This window comes from Pundamilia nyererei, unplaced genomic scaffold, assembly GCF_000239375.1.
Source record: "Pundamilia nyererei isolate P.nyererei 1_Seehausen unplaced genomic scaffold, PunNye1.0 scaffold00149, whole genome shotgun sequence".
NCBI classification, from domain to species: Eukaryota; Metazoa; Chordata; class Actinopteri; order Cichliformes; family Cichlidae; genus Pundamilia; species Pundamilia nyererei.
This window is the reverse complement of record NW_005187550.1, coordinates 1265781-1285813: the sequence shown is the minus strand read 5'-3', so window position 1 is coordinate 1285813 and position 20033 is coordinate 1265781. Positions and strand designations below refer to the sequence as shown.

The 20033-nt window shown below is 39.6% G+C and overlaps 2 protein-coding genes across 2 annotated transcripts in view; both read left to right on the top strand.

Moving 5' to 3' along the window:
- Positions 1-17639, top strand: part of myofl (myoferlin like) — a 21960-nt gene extending 4321 nt beyond the window's left edge. The window contains exons 6-54 of the mRNA XM_005744818.2: positions 1461-1624; positions 1942-2070; positions 2494-2556; positions 2697-2747; positions 2843-2873; positions 2971-3086; positions 3187-3313; positions 3403-3506; positions 3590-3658; positions 3746-3789; positions 3868-3950; positions 4050-4085; positions 4231-4346; positions 4439-4552; positions 4776-4953; positions 5191-5315; positions 5401-5510; positions 5668-5860; positions 5986-6141; positions 6233-6364; positions 6490-6653; positions 8300-8414; positions 8930-9032; positions 9879-10018; positions 10108-10272; positions 10455-10542; positions 10732-10809; positions 10932-11113; positions 11250-11408; positions 11497-11598; positions 11692-11853; positions 11952-12117; positions 12215-12285; positions 12376-12390; positions 12486-12584; positions 12839-12967; positions 14447-14602; positions 14726-14817; positions 14917-15087; positions 15223-15371; positions 15518-15660; positions 15747-15835; positions 15916-16011; positions 16114-16255; positions 16360-16459; positions 16570-16745; positions 16844-16953; positions 17046-17193; positions 17336-17639. Coding sequence (XP_005744875.1) covers positions 1461-1624; positions 1942-2070; positions 2494-2556; positions 2697-2747; positions 2843-2873; positions 2971-3086; positions 3187-3313; positions 3403-3506; positions 3590-3658; positions 3746-3789; positions 3868-3950; positions 4050-4085; positions 4231-4346; positions 4439-4552; positions 4776-4953; positions 5191-5315; positions 5401-5510; positions 5668-5860; positions 5986-6141; positions 6233-6364; positions 6490-6653; positions 8300-8414; positions 8930-9032; positions 9879-10018; positions 10108-10272; positions 10455-10542; positions 10732-10809; positions 10932-11113; positions 11250-11408; positions 11497-11598; positions 11692-11853; positions 11952-12117; positions 12215-12285; positions 12376-12390; positions 12486-12584; positions 12839-12967; positions 14447-14602; positions 14726-14817; positions 14917-15087; positions 15223-15371; positions 15518-15660; positions 15747-15835; positions 15916-16011; positions 16114-16255; positions 16360-16459; positions 16570-16745; positions 16844-16953; positions 17046-17193; positions 17336-17374 — 5690 coding nt within the window. The 3' untranslated portion in view covers positions 17375-17639. The remainder of the gene's footprint in view (positions 1-1460; positions 1625-1941; positions 2071-2493; positions 2557-2696; positions 2748-2842; positions 2874-2970; positions 3087-3186; positions 3314-3402; positions 3507-3589; positions 3659-3745; positions 3790-3867; positions 3951-4049; positions 4086-4230; positions 4347-4438; positions 4553-4775; positions 4954-5190; positions 5316-5400; positions 5511-5667; positions 5861-5985; positions 6142-6232; positions 6365-6489; positions 6654-8299; positions 8415-8929; positions 9033-9878; positions 10019-10107; positions 10273-10454; positions 10543-10731; positions 10810-10931; positions 11114-11249; positions 11409-11496; positions 11599-11691; positions 11854-11951; positions 12118-12214; positions 12286-12375; positions 12391-12485; positions 12585-12838; positions 12968-14446; positions 14603-14725; positions 14818-14916; positions 15088-15222; positions 15372-15517; positions 15661-15746; positions 15836-15915; positions 16012-16113; positions 16256-16359; positions 16460-16569; positions 16746-16843; positions 16954-17045; positions 17194-17335) is intronic.
- Positions 17640-19111: 1472 nt separating this feature from the next.
- Positions 19112-20033, top strand: part of parga (poly (ADP-ribose) glycohydrolase a) — a 25535-nt gene continuing 24613 nt past the window's right edge. Inside the window, exon 1 of the mRNA XM_005744816.1 lies at positions 19112-19219. The gene's annotated coding sequence lies outside the window, so the exon portion shown is untranslated. The remainder of the gene's footprint in view (positions 19220-20033) is intronic.

The window sequence follows — 20033 nt, the reverse complement described above, 5'->3', positions numbered from 1 at the left end:
ATCTATCTATCTATCTATCTATCTATCTATCTATCTATCTATCTATCTATCTATCTATCTATCTATCTATCTATCTATCTATCTATCTATCTATCATATGCAAAGTTACATTCCATGAATAGTTGCATTCATTGTACACCAAGATGTTATACTGAGGATGGGAAAGCTGGATCCTTGAGTCTTCTCCAGACAATCCCAGAGATTCTAAATGGGGCTAAGGTCTGGACTCTGTGGTAGCTAAAACCAAGTGTGAAAATAATGTCTCGTGCTTCCTAGGTATGGTGCGTGAATGGCTTCACCTTCACTACCCATCACTTTGGAAAATGCTAAATCTGGATTCATCATACCACATGACTGTTTATCATTGCAACAAAGTTCATGTTCACTAGGAAACTGAAGAACATCCCACTCCGACTAGCCTTGATGATGCATGTCTGTGTAGGTTCTCAGTCATCAAGGTTATGGTAGTCAAAGGAGCTTGAAAAGTTTTAGGCCATGGTTGACCAGGTCAACTAACACACAGAGAGGGTGGCCTATGACACCGAAGATTACCCACCAACAATGTAGTCTTGAGATCCCTTTCCTGGTGCCTCAACTCCCACTGACATCTTGCATTCGATGACATCAGTAGGTCACATGATACGGTGAGGCAAGGGTACGCAATGGCGTCACCCAAAACCGCTGGTGATAATGACGCAACATTTTTCTTCATACCTTAGCTCATGAGATGATTAATAGTGGGTCAGCAACCCTCTTAAGGGATAACTCCCACTAGGGTTTAAATAACCTGAACTCTTCACCATGTGGTTTTAGAACTGAAGAAACTTCTCAGATAAGAGGTGAAACGTCTTTAAAAACTTTTTAAAAATCCAGTCGCCTTCTTTTCAGGCTCCTTAGACCTCACTGATGCATGGTTTTCTTAAAGCTGCACAGAAGTTTAGTCCCAATCCCTTGTGTTCTCGTTGCATTGAATGCGTGAAAATGCTCCAGAAATCACTGTTAAAAACAACCGTGCGTTCTACTGATGATTTTTCACACTCTGATATCACTAAACATTTAAGTGATCTATGGTCACAATCATTCAAGATTTATTTCTGACCACATTTCTTCCTCAAAAAATGATAATTCACCATGATCCTTGTAGGTTTTAATGACATGTTGGACAGTGTGTAACACAGTTTTAGTTGTTTCAGGAATCTCCTTCTTCTTCTTTTATCTACTTGATGCCAGTAGGTCAAATGACCTATCTGAAAATGAGCAACATCTTTTCCACAGTTATGGGATATGTCTTAAAACATGGTTGTTTAAGAAAAAAAGGAGCTGTTCACTGCATCGGGTTAAATAACCAGTTGCACGCCGAGACATATTAGTCACCACAGGACTGAAGCTTAGCATGAGTAGAATAATAATGAATATGAATGACTATGAATTTCATGTTTTTCTTATTTTGCACCAAAAAGGGAGTGATGAGGGTGATGAGGGAGAAGCAGACACAGATGGGGGAGGTCAGGGTGGAGGCTCAGGAGCTCCCACTTTACCAGGCCACCCTGGGAAATCCAGACAATCTATCCGTCTGAGGCGTAAGAGGCACAGAGCCCTGGCCAATAAGCCTCAGGACTTCCAGGTATTGTTTGACTTGCAATTATTTTTAATCTACGCCTAGATAATGACAAATATCACTCTAAGAAGGAAATGTTATTGTTAATCACATAAATGACAGAAAGTTTCACCAGTACTGCTTAACACGTAAGCCAGTGCCAGGGCATAGACAAACAGGAAACAGACATGCCAACAACTTTTCTGGTTCTGCTTCAGTTTCTCTGGGACAATATTGTTGATCCACAGTTTTCCAATATTTAATTGAGCTGGATTGTACTTTAAAAGTTGGCAGAAAAAGTAAAGTAGCCCAAATAAATAAAAAAATGTTACCTTTTCAAACAGATCCGTGTTCGGGTTGTCGAGGGTAGACAGCTGCCTGGCAACAACATCAAGCCTGTGGTTAAAGTGAGTGTATGTGGACAGACCCACAGGACGAGAATTAGGAGAGGGAACAGCCCGTTCTTTGATGAGGTAATGAATCTATGGCCACGCAAAGATACTCAACTCGTCCAGAAATGACTCTTGAGAAGTTTGTTACTGATTGCATACTTTTGCTTTTGACCTTGCTTGTCTATTTTTAACCTCCCTTTGTCTACTTTCCTTGCCACTTCTGTGAGCTTTAATAACCTCCTGTGATATTTCTCTCTTTATCAGCAGCTTTAGAGTCACCTTCTGTAGATACTGAAGGAGTCCTTTCAGCTTTCTCTTGCAGTATAACTAATCCCTCTCATTTGCATTTGCATTTACCTCATCTCAGCTTTTGCCAGAATGTACAGTAAGAATCTCAGCTAAAAGCAAATGTAAGTTGTGTGATTTGCCACAAAAAGTTATATTAGCATGCTTCTGGCATAGAAATATACTGTGCACACACAGTTGTCTCTCTCTCTTCTCCAGATGTTTTTCTACAATCTTAACATGCTACCGTCAGAACTGTTTGATGAGAGCATCAACATTCGGGTATGCAGATAAGTTATATTAAAATTTAATACTGTTTTTTGTTTGTTTGTTTTGTTTTTACAGAAAATTAGTATATTGTACCATCTGTTATGCGATTTTACAATCAAATCATTTCTCCATCTCATATCTTTTCTCCATAGGTCTATGACTCCTTCTCCCTCAGATCTGACAGTCTAATTGGAGAGTTCAAGGTGTGTCAAAAATGCTTTTAAATACTAAACTTTGCATTCTTCGTTTCACAGTTCAAGGATGAATTAGTAGTCTGACATTTTTCTTTCCTATCCAGCTTGATGTTGGCTACATCTACGACGAACCTAGTGAGTATTTTGGTATTGTATGCACGTCTTGGGAAAGTTCCCTTTCTATACACTGCAGGTAGATGTTTGAACATGTTGAATATGACACCATATCCAGGTCACGCCATAATGAGGAAATGGCTCCTCCTCAGTGATCTTGATGATTCGAGCTTGGGGCCTAGAGGCTACCTGAAAGTCAGCATAATTGTTGTGGCTACTGGAGATGAACCATCAGTAAGAGTAGCTTCTTCCTCAAAATCAAAACACCTTTCTCTTAATGCAGTGTTAATAACATAAACATCTCTTCTGCTCTGCTCTTGCTTCTTGCGTACAGACTGAGAAGAGAGAGTCAAATGAGGAGCAAGATGACATAGAGAACAATCTTTTGGTGCCAGCTGGAGTCACGATGCGATCAGCCACGCTGAACCTTAAAGTCTATCGTGCTGAGGATATGCCACAGAGTAAGTGGTGTACCGGGTATTAAATTTCTGCAGCTCTCATGGGCTGATGCATTGAAATCCGTTTAAGAAGCTTCTGTTTTATGTTGCAGTGGATGATGCCTTTGTTCAGACAGTAAAACAGGTATTTGGAGGGGATGGAGACAGGAAAAACTTGGTGGATCCATATTTGGAAGTCAGCTTTGCTGGGAAGAAGGTATTTCATGTTAGATTAAAGTTTTTAAAAATTTCCCTCAATGTAATTATAGTTCATTTAACATTATTATTTTGTCTTTTTAGGCTTCTACCAAAATAATTGAGAAAAATGCGAATCCAGAGTTTAACCAATTCATCAGTCTTCAAGTAAAGGTAATAAAGATGCATATTAAAAAGAAGCTTTGATTCAAAATTGAATGAGACTTTAATCTCCATCATAAATAACCTCTGCCTCTGTAGTTTCCCTCCATGTGCGAATGCATCAAGTTGACTATGTATGACTGGTAAGCACTGACATTCATTCACAGACATGGGTAACAATAACACGACCACTATCTGACATGTATATATATTCTTTGCAGGGATCGTCTAACCAAGGATGATGCCATAGGAACAGCATTTTTGAATCTAAGCAAGATATCTTCCTCTGGCGGAGAGATTGAAGGTAATCATACAGTATTGTTTATATTTTGTCACTCACTGGTTTAAGTCCATGTTGTGATATGAAATGTAATACCGCTTTTTTTTTATTCATTCAAAACAGAAACACAGGCTGAAAATTCCAACACAGTCACCGAATGTATGTACTAAATGATTTATCTTCTTTTATGTAAAAAAAGACTCTAAGTTTCTAAGAGCTTAACTCACTCCTTCTCTTTATGTATCTAACCTTACCTGTAAATCCTGGTGGATTTTTGTTTTTTTGTGTGTTACCGTGAGCACAGCTGCATCAGAAGTTGGTTTTCTCCCAGCCTTTGGGCCTTGCTACGTCAACCTGTATGGCAGCCCGAGAGAGTACTCAGGTCTGCCTGACCCATACGATGAACTCAACCATGGAAAGGTAGCACCAACCAGAACTTCTGCATGATATTTCACTCTCATTAGTATTCATTTTATTTCATATTCATGTTTTTGCATTTTCAACTCTTTCAGGGAGAAGGGGTCGCATACAGGGGGAGGGTCCTTGTTCAACTGTCCACTCAGCTGGATGGAAAGACTGATAAAAATGTGGATGACATCTCAAGTGATGACATCTTGGTCGCACAGGTACTCACGCCGCTCACCGTAACCCTGTCATGCTGTATTTACTCCAGTAAACTGCAAGGTGCCTTTAAACTGATGGTGTGAACATCCCTAAGCAGAAACAAAAACCAGCAGTTTGTTTTCATTTACGTAATCTAAATGTGGTCCTGAACAGGGATAGAATACCTCTAACCAACAGTGTGGAATTAAATTATAACACTCCCACTTCTTTTTTAATTGGTTGCAGAAATACCAGCGGAGGAGGAAGTACTCCTTGTGCGCAGTTTTCCACAGTGCATGCATGCTCCAAGAGCCTGGTGAACCAATCCAGTTTGAGGTCAGCATCGGTAATTATGGGAACAAGCTGGATTCCACCTGCAAGCCCCTGGCGTCCACCACCCAGTACAGCTTTGCTGTTTTTGATGGTACTTAGTTGTTTTTTAGCTTGTTTATGGACTATGACGTAGTTTTGATATTTTCATGACATTAAGGGACTTTAGGTAGGCATGTGTTTTTTTTTAATTGTTATTTAAGTCAAATATATATTACTAAATTACTTAAACTGTCAACCTCACTGTAAGTGTTTGGAATACCGAGTCATAAACTCCTAATGTGTGTGTAAAATAAATAATAAAACAGCACATTTACTGTGTATGGTGCAGGTAATCACTACTATTACCTACCCTGGGCTGACACTAAGCCTGTTGTGATTCTCACTTCGTACTGGGAGGACATCAGCTACCGCCTGTACTCTGTTAATATTCTCCTCTTCATTGCTGAGAGGCTGGTGAGAATAGCACACAGACATAATATTTCATAATATTTCTGCTGCTCATTAATCTCTCCCCTTTACGCTTTGTGATTTGTTTCAGGAGTCTCACCTTATTTCTTTTAAAACAGCCATCTTAGCCAAAATTCCTGAGACACACCTTGCTGAAATTTGGCTTAAACTCATCAACTGCCTGATTGAGGACCTTAGCAAGTAAGACGAGACCAGGCAGATCCTACACTAGTTCTTTCAGTTGCATGAAGTAGTGGTTTGATGTAGATTATTGTTAGACAGCTGTGTTTTTTTCTGTTAGGACAGATACATTTGTAGGTGGCTGTTAAAGCTAAATAATCTGATGTGCGTGTGACAGTTTGCAGCTTCCAGTTCTGGAGGAACAGCAAAACATTACAGAACTGGATCTCCAAATAAAAAGCCTGCGTGATGCCGCTGTGGAAAGTATCAGGCAGATGGCCACTCGGGTGAGAGAAGAAGCCACAGACGTCAAGGCGACTGTTGGTGAAATTGAAGACTGGTTGGACAGACTCAAGCAGCTGGCAGAGGAGGTGAGAAAATGTTTTTCTCGGCTAAAGAATGTCCAGGGCGTCATTGTTATCAAAAGTACAATGTAGTGCAGCTCTAAAACAGGATCGAAACTTTGTGTAATTGAAATGTTTCATGTCTCCTTCAGCCTCAGAACAGCATGCCAGATGTGATCATATGGATGTTGAGAGGAGAGAAGCGTGTGGCTTATGCCCGAGTCCCAGCCAACCAGATCCTGTACTCTAACTTCAGTGACGAGGCCTGTGGCAAACATTGTGGAAAGACTCGGACCGTCTTCATGCAGGTAATGCAAAAGTCATAAATGTTTCTTTAACAACTTGCAATAATTCAGGTTTTACAGTATATTTTGTATGCCATTTAATTCTTGTATTCAGTATCCCATGGACAAAGAAAAAGGTCTGAAGATCCCAGTTCAGCTGAGGATCAACATGTGGCTCGGTCTCTCTGCCCAAGAGAAAAAATTCAATACTTTCTCAGAGGGAAACTTCAGTGTGTACGCTGAAATGGTACAGTATCTATGCAAAACATTTGTTTCTGAAGAAATAAATACAAACATTTGTGACTGCTTACTTTAGAGGGCATTGTATAAACTATGGCTTGAATACACTGTTGCTTTTTTTCCCCTCTGTAGTATGAGAACCAGGCTCAGGTGTTTGGCAAATGGGGTACCACTGGCTTGGTTGGACGTCATAAGTTCTCCGATGTAACTGGAAAGGTGAAGCTCAAGCAGGAACGCTTTCTGCCGCCACGTGGATGGGAATGGGAGGGAGACTGGTTTGTTGATCCTGAGCGAAGGTGAGTAATCATACAAGTACACGCACACTCGCAGCCCTTTCAATCAACTGCGTACATCCTGTTGCAGTGCACTTGGACATACTATCCTACTATCCTGTTTATACTTCAGTATCTTTTATGGAAAGGTTAAAACTCAGCAAGCTGTGTGTTCTTGTGTGTGTTCTGTAAGGGATGTAAGAATGTCATCGAGGCTAAGAACCACACACTATTATCCTGTCTATAACAAAAACAAAATGCATATAAGTAAAAAAAAAAAAGGAATTTCCAGCTACTCCCTTATTTTTACACTAGTTGCCGTTTCTGAAGCAACCCCAAAAGGGATTAGTTTCACCTCCTAGGATCAAAACTAGGGAGCTTTCACTTGATAGTTGAATGGTTGAGCCAGTACACTATGGAGCTAAAACTGCATGTAATCAAAGTGAAAACATCACTTGTTTGTTTGATCTTAATTTCCTGTTTCAATCAGAAAGCAGATAAGTTTGGGGCCTGGACTGGACTCATTTTGGCAGTTGTGGCTAAAATTGGGTTGCATGGTGCTCAAAATGTCACGCTCCACTTGATGTTATAAATCAACACTTGCAGTCACGCCCAGATGTGAACTTCAGATTTATGTTTTTCTGTCTACAGATATGTCTGTCTACTTTTAACTTGCTGTTCAGTTGTCTTAACCAAAACCCAAAACCACTTTCTAACAAAGTCTTCTAGGTACTCACGTGTCATACCGCTGGTAGTTTCGGTCCGCTTTTAGACCTCTGCATTCAAATGTCCCCAGCAGGTTCCTGAGGTCATGTGATCAGGGCCTGATGACTGTCTGTCATACAAGCTACAGAGCTTTTGTACCTGAGGTCTGTGGACTCAGTGGTCTCTTTAAAACAAAGAAAAAAAACGTCATCTATTAAACTTTTATGTTCTTGCACTTTTTGTTGTGAAGCTCTTTGTGATATCGATCTTAAGAGGTGCTATATAAATAAAATTTTACTTACTTACTTAATTAACAGAGAAAGAATTTCCAAGAATTGCTCTCAGTCTTTGCACAGCAGAAAATAGTGATATGAGACAAATTATTAGAAACAATCTCTGCCCAGTTTTTTTTTTAATAGGTTAAATACCACATTTTCACTTACATATACAAACTCTCTCTTTCTCTCTGTTTCTTTATTAACTATTTTTTTTATATATATTTCTTTGTTTTCCATCTGGCCTTCTCTCCTGCTTTTCCTCAGAATCCGATTACCAGGTTTTTTGCATGGCTAATGTTATTTGTGCACAGTTTCCTCTGAGAAGCTGTTTATTCCTGCTTTTGATTGTTGTTGTCGGTGGGTCAAATTGTCAGGTACAATCCCTTGTGTGCGCTCAAATGACTGAGGGTACCAGCCAACGCTAGGAACCAAATTATCATCACAATTACAGGAAATGAACAGGAATTTGGCATCAGCCAATATTTTGGTTTCTTCTCCTTCCCTCCCTTTGTGCCTTCTGACTCTAAAGTGCTTACAGCCTCATACTGAAGTTTGAGTAAATAGCCTTAGCTATCTGAAGCCTGCTTTCCTGATCTCTTCTGATCTGTTTATCGTGGACCTACATAACTTTTGCCTGAGTCAGACAGCCTCTTATTAACCTTAGTGCTATGGTGGTGTTTTCTAAAGTCTGTTGACAGAAGCAGATGCAGGCCACACAGAGTTCACAGATGAGGTTTTTGAGAATGAAACACGGTTTCCTGGTGGTGAGTGGAAACCTGCTGCAGAGCCCTACACAGACGTGGTATGCTATACTGGTCTTACCCACAGACATATAAAACACACGTTTAGCTTTTAAAGCCCTATCTGAAATATGTGGGTGAAGATAGCACGACAAAGCCTGTTTATGCATACTTGTTTCCAATGTTATCAGTTTCTACTTTACTACTGTGTACTTGTGACAGGTTGATTTCTTTGTGGTTGCATTGGCGTGATTTTTGCTGTCTTTCTGGCACCATTTGTAGTTTTTAGTAGGCCTGCTAGTAATGATAATGACACCACATTGAGTATTTGGGCTGCATAAGAGCCCAAAAACCTCAAAGCTGCTGCAGATGTCTATCACCCAAGTCTGAGTTTTTGAGTAGTTCCCATGAGCATCCGAACATGTTCAACTCTTTTATTCCTTCCAAATGCAACACATAGCTGTTAAAAACTTTACAGAATTAGAGACCGACTGGTATAGAATATGAAGCATTAATAAAATCAGTTGGGCTTTTTAAGTTTCTGTATCATTTAATAAAAACTTTTTATTTTGTGTAGAATGGTGAAAAGGTTCAGAGCCCAGGGGACTTTGAGTGTCCACCTGGATGGACCTGGGAGGATGACTGGAGCTTCGATAGCAACAGAGCTGTCGATGAGAGAGGTAACATGAACATTAAAACTGAAACACAAGCCATCAGTAAACAGAAAATAAATAAATAAGTATATAAATAAAATAAACCTATAGAAGAGACGTCAAAAACAATAGGAGTGGACAGAAACGCACCGGCCAGCACAGACCACCGAAGACAAATGAAGTGTTGGAACTCTTTCCATGGTTAAGAAAAGCGATAATCTCTAAGTCCTAAGTGTTTCACCTTTTCTTTTAACCATGGTGGAGCCATGTTATGACATGGGTATGTATGGCCGCCTGGTGGAACTGGGTCCCTGGTGTTTATTGATGATGTGCCAAGAGTTTGGCAAGGCAAAGAAATGTGATATTCTTCAATGACCAAGTCAATCACCTGATCTCATCCCAGCAGAGCACTCCTTTCAGGTATTAAACACAAAACTGAAGGCAGGGAGAGACCCACAAACAAGCAGCAGCTGCTGGTAGCTGCAGTAAAGGCCTGACAAAGCATCTCAAAGAGGAAACGTCATTTGGTGATGTTTATGGATTCTAGATTTCAGACAATCAATCAGAAGCAATCCTTATATTTAAAATGATGTTAGTTTGTGCAATCACTTTCAGCCTGTAAATACGGGGGACTGTTTGAAAATGTCTATAATTCCTAAAACGTTAATAATACTTTATTTAATCTCTTAAAGCCTGCACTTTAATTACATATTGACTGTTTTTCTAAACTCTTCTGTGGTATATATGGGCAAAATGTCATAATTTGTCTTTGTTCAACAAGTTACGGGCCTAACAATGTACATCCTCTCTTCCTACTACTGTCATCTTACAAATAAGGAAGAGTCTAACTATATATGTATTTTTTGACACTAGGTTGGGAATATGGGGTCACCATTCCCCCTGATGATAAACCAAAGTCCTGGGCTCCAGCAGAGAAGATGTACCATGTCCACCGCAGGAAGAGACTCATGAGAAAAAGAAGGAAGATATCTGAGAAAACTGCTATTGCTGAGGTGAGGAAGACACAGATTAGGAAAAGACTAGATTCAGCACACAGGTATAATCTCATTGCGGGATTTTTTGGCTTTTGTTCCTTCTTTAGAGACGAGGATCGGGGGAAGGTTGGGAATACTCTTCCCTGATTGGCTGGAATTTCCACAGGAAAGAGCGCTCCTCTGACACGTTCCGCCGCCGCCGTTGGAGGAGAAAGATGGTCCCATCAGACTGCATTGGGGCCTCTGCCATCTTCAGACTGGAAGGAGCTTTAGTAGGTCTAGTTTAAGCACCCTGAGTAAAACTGCTTAATATAAATCTCTATTCTGTACCCATTTCTGTCAGATGTAAAATCGATTTTATTTGGGTTGTTGTGCTGTGTTGCTTTAAATTTTCTTAAAGTTTGCTCCAATATTTAGAAAAGTCTCCTGTTAAGCTCCTTTGTTTTGTTAACAGGGGGTCGATGTTGATGAGAAGGCCGGTAAAATGGGTGCAGCCAAAGTTTTTGGTGCCAACACACCCACTGTTTCCTGCCACTTTAACCGTAAGTAGCTGAATCAGATAAAATAAATTCCTGTTTGTTGCTGATTAAAGGCAGAGGTTTTCTTTGAACTACATCCCGACTGACTGCTCTTAGTGTGACACTACACTGATATCCCAAATCCAAATACATATAACTGCCTGAATAAACTGGAGTTATCCAGTTTTAATAAAAATAATTCCCCCCCCCCAGGATCTTACATCTACCACCTGAGAGTCTATGTCTATCAGGCAAGAAATCTCTGTGCCATGGACAAAGACAGCTTCTCGGGTAAGAGCAAAATCTTGTGATAGGCACACAAAGTGTAAATCCATTAAGGAGCAATAAATAAAATCAACTCCTGAGGTACAATTTTGGAAAGTATGGTAATAAGAGTATTCTGGATTCTCTAGATCCCTATGCTCATGTGTCATTTCTGCATGTGAGCAAGACCACAGAAGTCATAAAGACCACGCTGAATCCCACATGGGATCAGACTCTCATTTTTGATGACATTGAAATCTACGGAGACCCACAGACCATCGCCTGCAACCCTCCCGATGTAGTCTTGGAGCTGTATGACAAAGATCAAGTGGTAGGTTCAGTGTTTAATCTGCTTAACTTCTGATCAAACTACATAATCGTACACACACAACTGTGTCCTAGAAAAGCACATTTTGGGCCCTAATCGACATAATACGGGTTTATTAAGTCTGTACTATATTCATTAGGGTAAAGATGAGGCCATGGGCCGCTGCACATGCCCCCCTGTGGTTAAACTGAACCCCAGTGGGGCTGTCAGTCCTAAACTGCTGTGGTTCCCAGTCACCAAAAAAGGTCGCAGTGCTGGAGAGGCATTGCTAGCTGCTGAGCTCATATTGAAGGACAAGGTACAGAAAGCACCAAAATTAAGTGATTCAATTGTAATTTAACATTAGGAAGTTTTATAAATGAGGTCCCTCTGTTCTTGTCTTCCAGGTTAATGATGGAGATTTTCCATTGGTGCCTCCTCGGCGGGGGGAGAATCTCTACATGGTTCCTCAGGGAATCAGGCCAGTTGTGCAGCTCACTGCGATTGAGGTATATCTTTAAATTGTTCAAGCCCTCTTGTGTGATGCTCTCCTTATCTGCCCTGCTAGTTTTTGCAATATGAATATTTGTTTTTGCTTGTAGGTCTTGACTTGGGGTTTGAGGAACATGAAGACATATCAGTTGGCCACAGTATCGTCCCCAAGTTTGATAGTTGAATGTGGTGGTGAGACCGTTCAAACTGCTGTGATTAAGAACTTCAAAAAGAACCCCAACTTTCCTGGATCAGTGCTGCTACTCAAAGTGGTAATAACCCCAAGTCTTCCTTGAAGGAATAACACACCTTCAGATATATAAACTTTAGATATTTCCTTATTTGGCCTGTCTTCTCACTGTTCACTTAGCTTCTTCCCAAAGATGAGATGTACGCCCCTCCCATCGTGGTCAAGGTGATCGACCACAGACCTTTTGGTAGGAAGCCTGTCGTGGGACAGTGCACAATTACCTGTCTGGAGGAGTTCCGCTGTGACCCGTATCGTCTTAACAATGAAACCTGCATGTCTGCTAGAGGTATCCACAGACACAGAAGTCTCACATGCATATTTAGCTTCATAAGATAAGTGTCTGTTATATATATATATATATATATTTTGCATTACCTTTGCAGTGGCAATGATAGCTGCTGCCCAAGGAGATGTTGTCATAGACATGGAGGGGAGACCCATCATAAAAACAGAGGTAAATAAAATGTCACATAAACAAAACAACAAAAAAATCTAAAAAGTAATATTTTTTAATGAAAAGTATTCTTTGCTCCCATCTTTATAGCTTCAAGAAGAAAAGGTCAGAATTCTCTTGTCACACGTTGTCGACCAATGGATATCATCATCTATCTTAAAAATGCCAAATGTATTGATATTTGTTTTTGCGTTGTGTAGGAGGAGGAGGCAGTAGACTGGTGGAGTAAGTTTTATGCCTCCACTGGGGAGCAGGAAAAGTGTGGACCTTACCTGAAAAAGGGATATGACAAATTGCAGGTGATGTGTTTTACACTCGGTGGAAAAAAGAAAAGATCTAATCTGATCTAATTTGTGATGGGTTTACAACCTGCATCTAAATTACTGTGACAGACAGGCTTGTGATCTGAAAGCACTTAAGATTTTGCAGTCATTTTCTGTTAAATAAAACCAGCATGAGTGTTCTGTGAAGCCCCACAGCTGAGTGATAGACCAGTTTTTAATCCACTCGCTGTAACAAACAGTGAATTGTAATGCTTTTTGTGTTTTTGTAGGTATACAATTGTGAATTAGAAGAGGTTAAAGAGTTCCACAGGCTGACTGATTTCTGCAGCACTTTCAAACTTCAGAGAGGAAAGAGTGAAGATGAAGAAGATGATCCCTCAGTGGTGGGAGAGTTCAAGGTAAAGAAGTGTGAAATTTTGTAAAATTAGTACACAGTAGGGGTGGGTTTTGATTATCGCTTTATCGATTAAAATCGATTCTGGCTTGGATAACGTGATATCGATTCATTAAAATCCTGAATCGAGTTTTAAATAGAAATTTATTTTGCCCGAAACGCCAGAATTTCTACAACCACCAAACAGCTAAAACAGTAAATGAGAGCAGGTACACGGATTCTGCACAAAGATGTAAACACAAAACGCGGACCCAACGCATCCGAATCAGTGAAATGTCGCCTTTCTCACCCGACTGCACGTTCGCGGACACGGCGTCGGGGCTTAAAGCCGACAGCTCACTGATTTTGAAGCGTCGGCGGGCGCTTTGTGTTTACGTCCTCTTTGTGCTAGATTCTGAAGCTGCAGGTTTTATCTCTCTCCAAACAATATTGACTGAACCAGCAGCCAAAGACGATCCAAACTACACTTCACATTTCGCTTCACATAAACATCGTCAGGAATTTCCTCTGACTTTTGCTGTTTTGCTTCCACCACGATAAAATCACACTTCATGTACAGCTCTCTCTCTCTCTCTCATTTCTGCTGTTCAATACTGAACAAATTGAAACTTTTTAAAATTATTCAAAATTGCAAAATGCTTAGCTGTGTCTCTAATCAAACCTCTGTAACTTTGCTCTGCTTCACTTCGTTTTTGACTGCACAATATTTTTAAGGTCATCTGCTATAAAATCCCAGGCTAGGAAAATCTTCATGTTTTTCTGTGTTTTATCCTGAGTTACTTTGACACAAAGGCATCTGTTGTGATGCTTACACCTTTAAAAAGACTCACAAGTGTCAGCTTTCTTTTTATAGGTATAAAAATATAGATATGTACTGATAAGTGGTCAGAATTATAATATTTCTGACTGTCTGAGGCAAAATTTCCCCGATTCAAAACTAATCGAATCGTGGATCGAATCAGTATGGAAACCTTGTGAATCAGAATCAAACTGATTCTAGAAATCAGTGACGATACCCAGCCCTAGTACACAGCCATTTTCAATACTCCTTTTGTAACATCTAGTGGACAATTTAGGAATTGCAGTTAAACTAAAACAATAATTTAAGGTGGAACCGATGGTGTCTCCACTAAGATTAACAGGTTTGCCTGAAACAATAAGTGATCCCTGGCCAAAGAAGCCTAAAGAGGCTATAACTATACTAGTGAGGAAATAAGTAAGTTCATAAGTCCCAGCCTGATTCTTCTTCAGTGGTGCCTCGGTAGCTAAGATAGAATTGGAAGGGTTTATCCTTTAAAGCTGTAGAAAAGTAAAAATTAAACAGAATTTTTTTTTTTTTTTTTATGCTTTTGACCTGCTAAAAATGTGTGAATTGAGCTTCCCTAAATCATTTCTTCAACAACCCTGATATCTTTGTGATGCCATTGGAGAAACCTGCAATTTTAATTTAACTAACAATGCTTTTCTCTTTGGTGGTGTACAGGGCTCATTCAAGATTTACCCACTGCCTGATGACCCAGGCGTGCCAGCGCCACCTCGCCAGTTCAGAGAGCTTCCTGAGAGTGGACCACAGGAGTGCCTGATCAGAATATATGTGGTGTCCTGTACTGACCTGCAGCCTAAGGATACAAACGGCATGGTGCGTCTCATACATGAAGCTGCAGCTGATAAGTCATGTTGCTTTAATCCTGTGCACAGCTTATCACAATTGTGAAAAAGATGAATACTTTCAACATTATTTATTTATCCATTCTCCGTTCAGTGCGACCCGTACATTAAGATTATGCTGGGGAGGAAAACAGTGGATGATAGAGATAACTACAAACCTAACACCCTCAATCCTGTGTTTGGAAGGTGAGATGCTGTTGAGATGTGTTGTTTTTTAAAAAAATAATTTTTGATATTTAATTATTTTACAGTGAAAACTCAAGCATTTCAAATACTTTTCTCCAGGATGTTTGAGCTATCCTGCTTCCTGCCTCAAGACAAGGATCTGAAGATTTCTGTGTATGACTATGACCTCCTGAGCAGAGATGAAAAAGTGGGTGAGACAGTCATCGATTTGGAAAACAGGCTTCTCTCTCGTTTCAGGCCTAGCTGTGGCCTGCCACAGACTTACTGTGTGTAAGTATGTACTTTAAGTGCACTTCAGTTGTTTATTTTCTTAAGTCTACAATTTTGTAGCTCTGCTTTGTTTGTATCCAGTCATTTTGATCAAAAGAGATGTTACACATCAACATCGATTCGAATGTCTTGCAGATCTGGGATCAATCAGTGGAGAGATCAGCTGAAGCCTTCTCAGATACTCCAAAATCTGGCTAAAGTGCGGGGCGTCCCTAATCCACGCTTTGAGGGTGATGGAAGCTCATTGTCTTTCGCAGGAAGAGAATACCACCTGCAGGAATTTGGTATAGCCATTCTTGAAAGTCCTGTTATCATAGCACATATTGAGTGTGCTGTCTCTATTGTTGTTTTAATTGTGTCCTGTTTGTTTTTTGCCTTGCTACTTTGGAGGCTTTCTCAGTGATATTAACACTGACTGCATTCTTTGCAGAGGGCAACACTGTACAACAACACCAGCACTTGGGCCCGGCCAGAGAAAGGCTGGCGCTGCATGTCCTCAGAGACCAGGGATTGGTACAAGAGCATGTAGAGACCAGGACCCTATTCAGCTCCCACCAACCAAATCTATCACAGGTTAACACTCATGCACTCAATGCATTTTGATTTGAGCAACTTAGTTATGTGCTGTGCTTTGTTTAACCCTTTTCTCAAAAATCTAGGGACGAATTCAGATGTGGGTAGACATTTTCCCCAAGAGGCTCGGTTTGCCCGGGCCTCCGTGTGAAATCACTCCACGCAAAGCTAAGAAGTAAGAAACTCTTTACAAAATAATCATATATCTTAACGTAATGCACCAAGGGGTGAAATATAATTGCATACTTGAAACAGGTACTTCTTGCGAGCTGTCATTTGGAACACAAGTGATGTCACTCTGGATGAACGAAGCATTACTGGAGAAAACATGAGCGACATCTACGTTAAAGGGTATATTAAATGTCCCGTCTCTCACTTTAATCCTTTATTTGTACTCTGCACTTGTACTGTGGTTAACAAGAAGGCGACATATTGCTTTTGTTTGTTCTTTAGATGGATGCCAGGGATGGAGGACAACAAGCAGAAGACTGATGTCCACTACAGATCTCTGGATGGAGATGGAAATTTCAACTGGAGGTTCATGTTTGGCTTTGACTACCTACCTGCAGAGCAGCTGTGTGTTGTCTCTAGAAAGGTGTGTAAAGCCATGGATGAGCAACAAAACCCCAATTTATTTCTTGCTAATAATGTAACCAGTTATAATTTGAATAAATGAAATAATTTTTTATCTTTATACAGGAGCATTTTTGGAATCTGGACAAAACTGAATTTAGGATTCCTCCTAAATTGATCATCCAGATATGGGATAATGACAAATTCTCCCTGGATGACTACTTAGGTGAAACAGTATTCCAAATTTTGAAGGAAATGCCTTAAAAAGAGCCAACTGCTATAACATATGCTCTGCAGCTTTGTCACAGAAAGACGTGTACATATTTTATGTTGCAGGGTCAATTGAGCTGGACTTACTGAATCTCATCCCTCCTGCAAAGACCCCAGAAAAGTGCAGCCTGAAGATGCTGCAAGGAATGATGGCATCACAGCCCACCTCACTCTTCTCCCAGAAGTCTGTGCGAGGCTGGTGGCCATGTGCAATTGAGCAGGGTGGAAAACCTGTACTTGGTGTATGTTCATGTCTCCAGCACACTTATTTGTCATATTTTTTAAATGTGTGTTTTTTTGTGGGATCCTGTTTAAGGCCTTGTTTTTAAAAAATTTGCAGGGAAAAGTTGAGATGACACTGGAAATAGTGGATGAGAAGGAGATGGAGGAAAGGCCAGCCGGGAAAGGCAGAGAAGAGCCCAACATAAATCCCAGACTGGAACCACCCAAGTAAAAATATGTCTCTCCAAAGAAAAATTAATAACTGTTTTACATTAATATACTTAATTTAAAAATAATCGTGTGTCTCTATTCTCTAACAGCCGCCCTGACACTTCGTTCTTCTGGTTTACAAATCCTTGCAAGACCATGAAGTTCATAGTGTGGCGCAGATTCAAGTGGATTTTCATTTTAGGAGTTCTTCTCCTGCTTGTACTCTTGTTCCTTGGGATCCTTTTCTACTCCCTCCCCGTAAGTTCACTCATTTTGCTGATAATGAAGTCAAGTTTGTTGTGTCCATCAGAACCTTTAAAGTATTTTGTCTAAAACACTTTGGATATTTGGATACTGAAATTAATTCAGCATTTAAAAATCCCATTTTTTCTCTCTGCAGAATTATATCTCCATGAAGATCGTCAAGCCTTTCTCTTAAGAAGCACTGTAGAGAAGCTCTGTACCTACCTGCAGCACAACCTACAGACCTGCTTGCTGTTACCATCCCATGGAAATAAGCAATAACTGTCTCTGCTGATGCCTTAGATATCTGACACTAAGCATTTTCCTGTCACAATGACTGCTATTAATTTTGTATTTTTACACTCTCAGTATTATTTTGTACCTCATGTATATTAAATCAAATTTGTTGCACTGACTGTTAAATGAAAAAAAAGCAACAGAAATGACATTTCAATAAATCATAGGGATCTATCTATTGATAGATAGATAGATAGATGATAGATCGATAGATACATAGTCAGATATCCATATCTTCATACATAGTTTGTATGAAAATCATGATAACATCAAGTATTCTGTGTAAACATGTTTGAACGTCAGTCAGTAAAATGTCATGATTATGCATTAAATTTTGGTTCATAATTTTCACACAACACCTGAGTGTTTAAATTTTAAGTGAGATGCCTAAATAAATATATAATTTTTTTCTATTAATAAAATAATATTTTGTTTGCAGCAGTAAAATTCATAAATACAGTATGTAGGTTTTCAAGGTTTTTTATATTTTTGATTTTATAATTTCCCATGAGCCCCCACAAGCTGGTTGTTGGAGCTAAAAAACAAACAAACAAAAAGCTGGAATCACCCTGAGAGTACTTGCTGTCTGTGGTCTGTTGGTTGAGCAAGAGAGCTGTTGGCACCAGCCGCCCGAATAATCTGATCAGAGAGGCTGGCTCTGTGTGTAATGGTCCAAGCAATGGGGAATTTTCCTTTTTTTCTGTCTCTCCTCTCAGGTGGAGTTGTAGACTGGATGTTCGTGCTAGGCCTCCCTGCTGATAGAGTCTCAGTTTTCCTGGTCTTCAGCCGTTGCACAAATTTTTATTTCCTCATCACTGTGGCAGTTATAACCAGCTTGTGCACACAAAATTTGTGTGACAGAGAACCATTTGACAGCCTTAATAACATTTGCTCTGGTAAAATGATGAAAAAATGTACTTCATCAAACTTCCAGCTCCAAAACTTTAAGTTTTAGCTTGAAGAAACAGCATTGTGCATGCTTCTTTTCAGTTAGGAAAAGGTCTGCAGCTTCTGCATTGCTCTCTGACTTTTTACTCATGTTTGGGTTCAAATATCACAATGCCAGCACAAATCATGTTCTTTGAAAGCACAAACTGACAAATGGATAAACAGCCAACTTTTTATTCTTGGTCAAAACAGAGTTTCTACTACTTCAATACTAATCTGAAGTAAGGGTTTAAAACCCTTAGGGCCCAGGGTCAAGAATCGCCCCAGTAAAGACTCCAGTTGGACCCATTAGACTTTGGAAAATGTGAAGCAGGGCATAAATTTGAGCATAGTTGGCACATATTTTATTATATTTTTTGTATATGTTTCAGCTTTTCCAACTGATAAAGACTTCCTCTGTGGCCATTCATGCAACATCTTTTTTTCTGCTATATCTACTATAGAAATAAAGATGAAAAAATCTGCAAATTAACAAATATTATTTTATATTGTTTAATTGTATGTTTAATTGTACGTTTAATTGTTTTGTAATACAGGAAGGCCTGTGCAATGTCATTTTACACATTTATTTCTTATAGTTAAATCCTCGAGAGTCACATTGACAGATTTCTTTCATTTACCATCTTAGCATTACGTGTATTTACACCGGTCCAGCAGGTGGCGGCAATGCACTTGTAAGTTGGTGTGCTATCCGCCCTTAAAAGCCACAAGAAGAAGAATAAGCATCTCGAAGTGAAAGTGAATAATGTGGAGAAAAATAGTTTATATTTAAAAGCCTCGAACAAGGAACAAGCTTGTAAGTTACGTTTCTTTATTTGAATGACGACCGCACTGTTAGCTTATATAGGTTAATCCAAGCTACAGTAATCGAGGCTAACCTTCAGCATTTATAGCCAATCAAAGCTAAGTTAGCTAAAGATGCTGTGTTTTTGCAGTGCGCTCAGGGTAGTAAGATAAAGAAAAATCTGTCGTTTTAGCGTGAAAGTGACGTGTCAAATGAAGAAAATATGCTTGGCTAGCTCGTCGTAGCTTTGTTGGAGCTGTCAGCTGTGCGTTTTTTTCGCGGTGTGCCGTCTTTGTCTGTAATTAATGCACATATATACAGGTAAAATGAACTGAATCTGTAACTTACTGTGAACATCTACCTACGACCATCTTCGCTGAAGTCTCAGAATGTAATAAGTGGACCAAAACACCTATTTAGGTCTTACTGTAGCTTCCACCCGGCACTAGGAATAAACAAAGTTTGTATTTCACTGTATTAGAAGTCCAGTTATACATACCAAGACCCGTGTATTTCTATTGTTTCTATGTTGTTGCTTACGAAGGCTGAATGTCATGTTTATTTCTGGTTTGTAAGGATTTCTTTGAACAGTTCTTTTAACTACCGTACAACATAAATCTGTACTCGCTTTAAAATACAAGAATTGGGTGCAAAAAATGAAGTGAATTTGTTTTTTTTTCTTCTCTAAGGTGTGGATTAGCTCAAATATATAAACACCCTTATTATTTTTTGGTTAGCTATTGATTTGAGATGAAGTTGAAGTATATGGAGATACTCCTCCAGTCCATGGCATTGTCAATGTGGACATTGTCAATGTGGACATTGT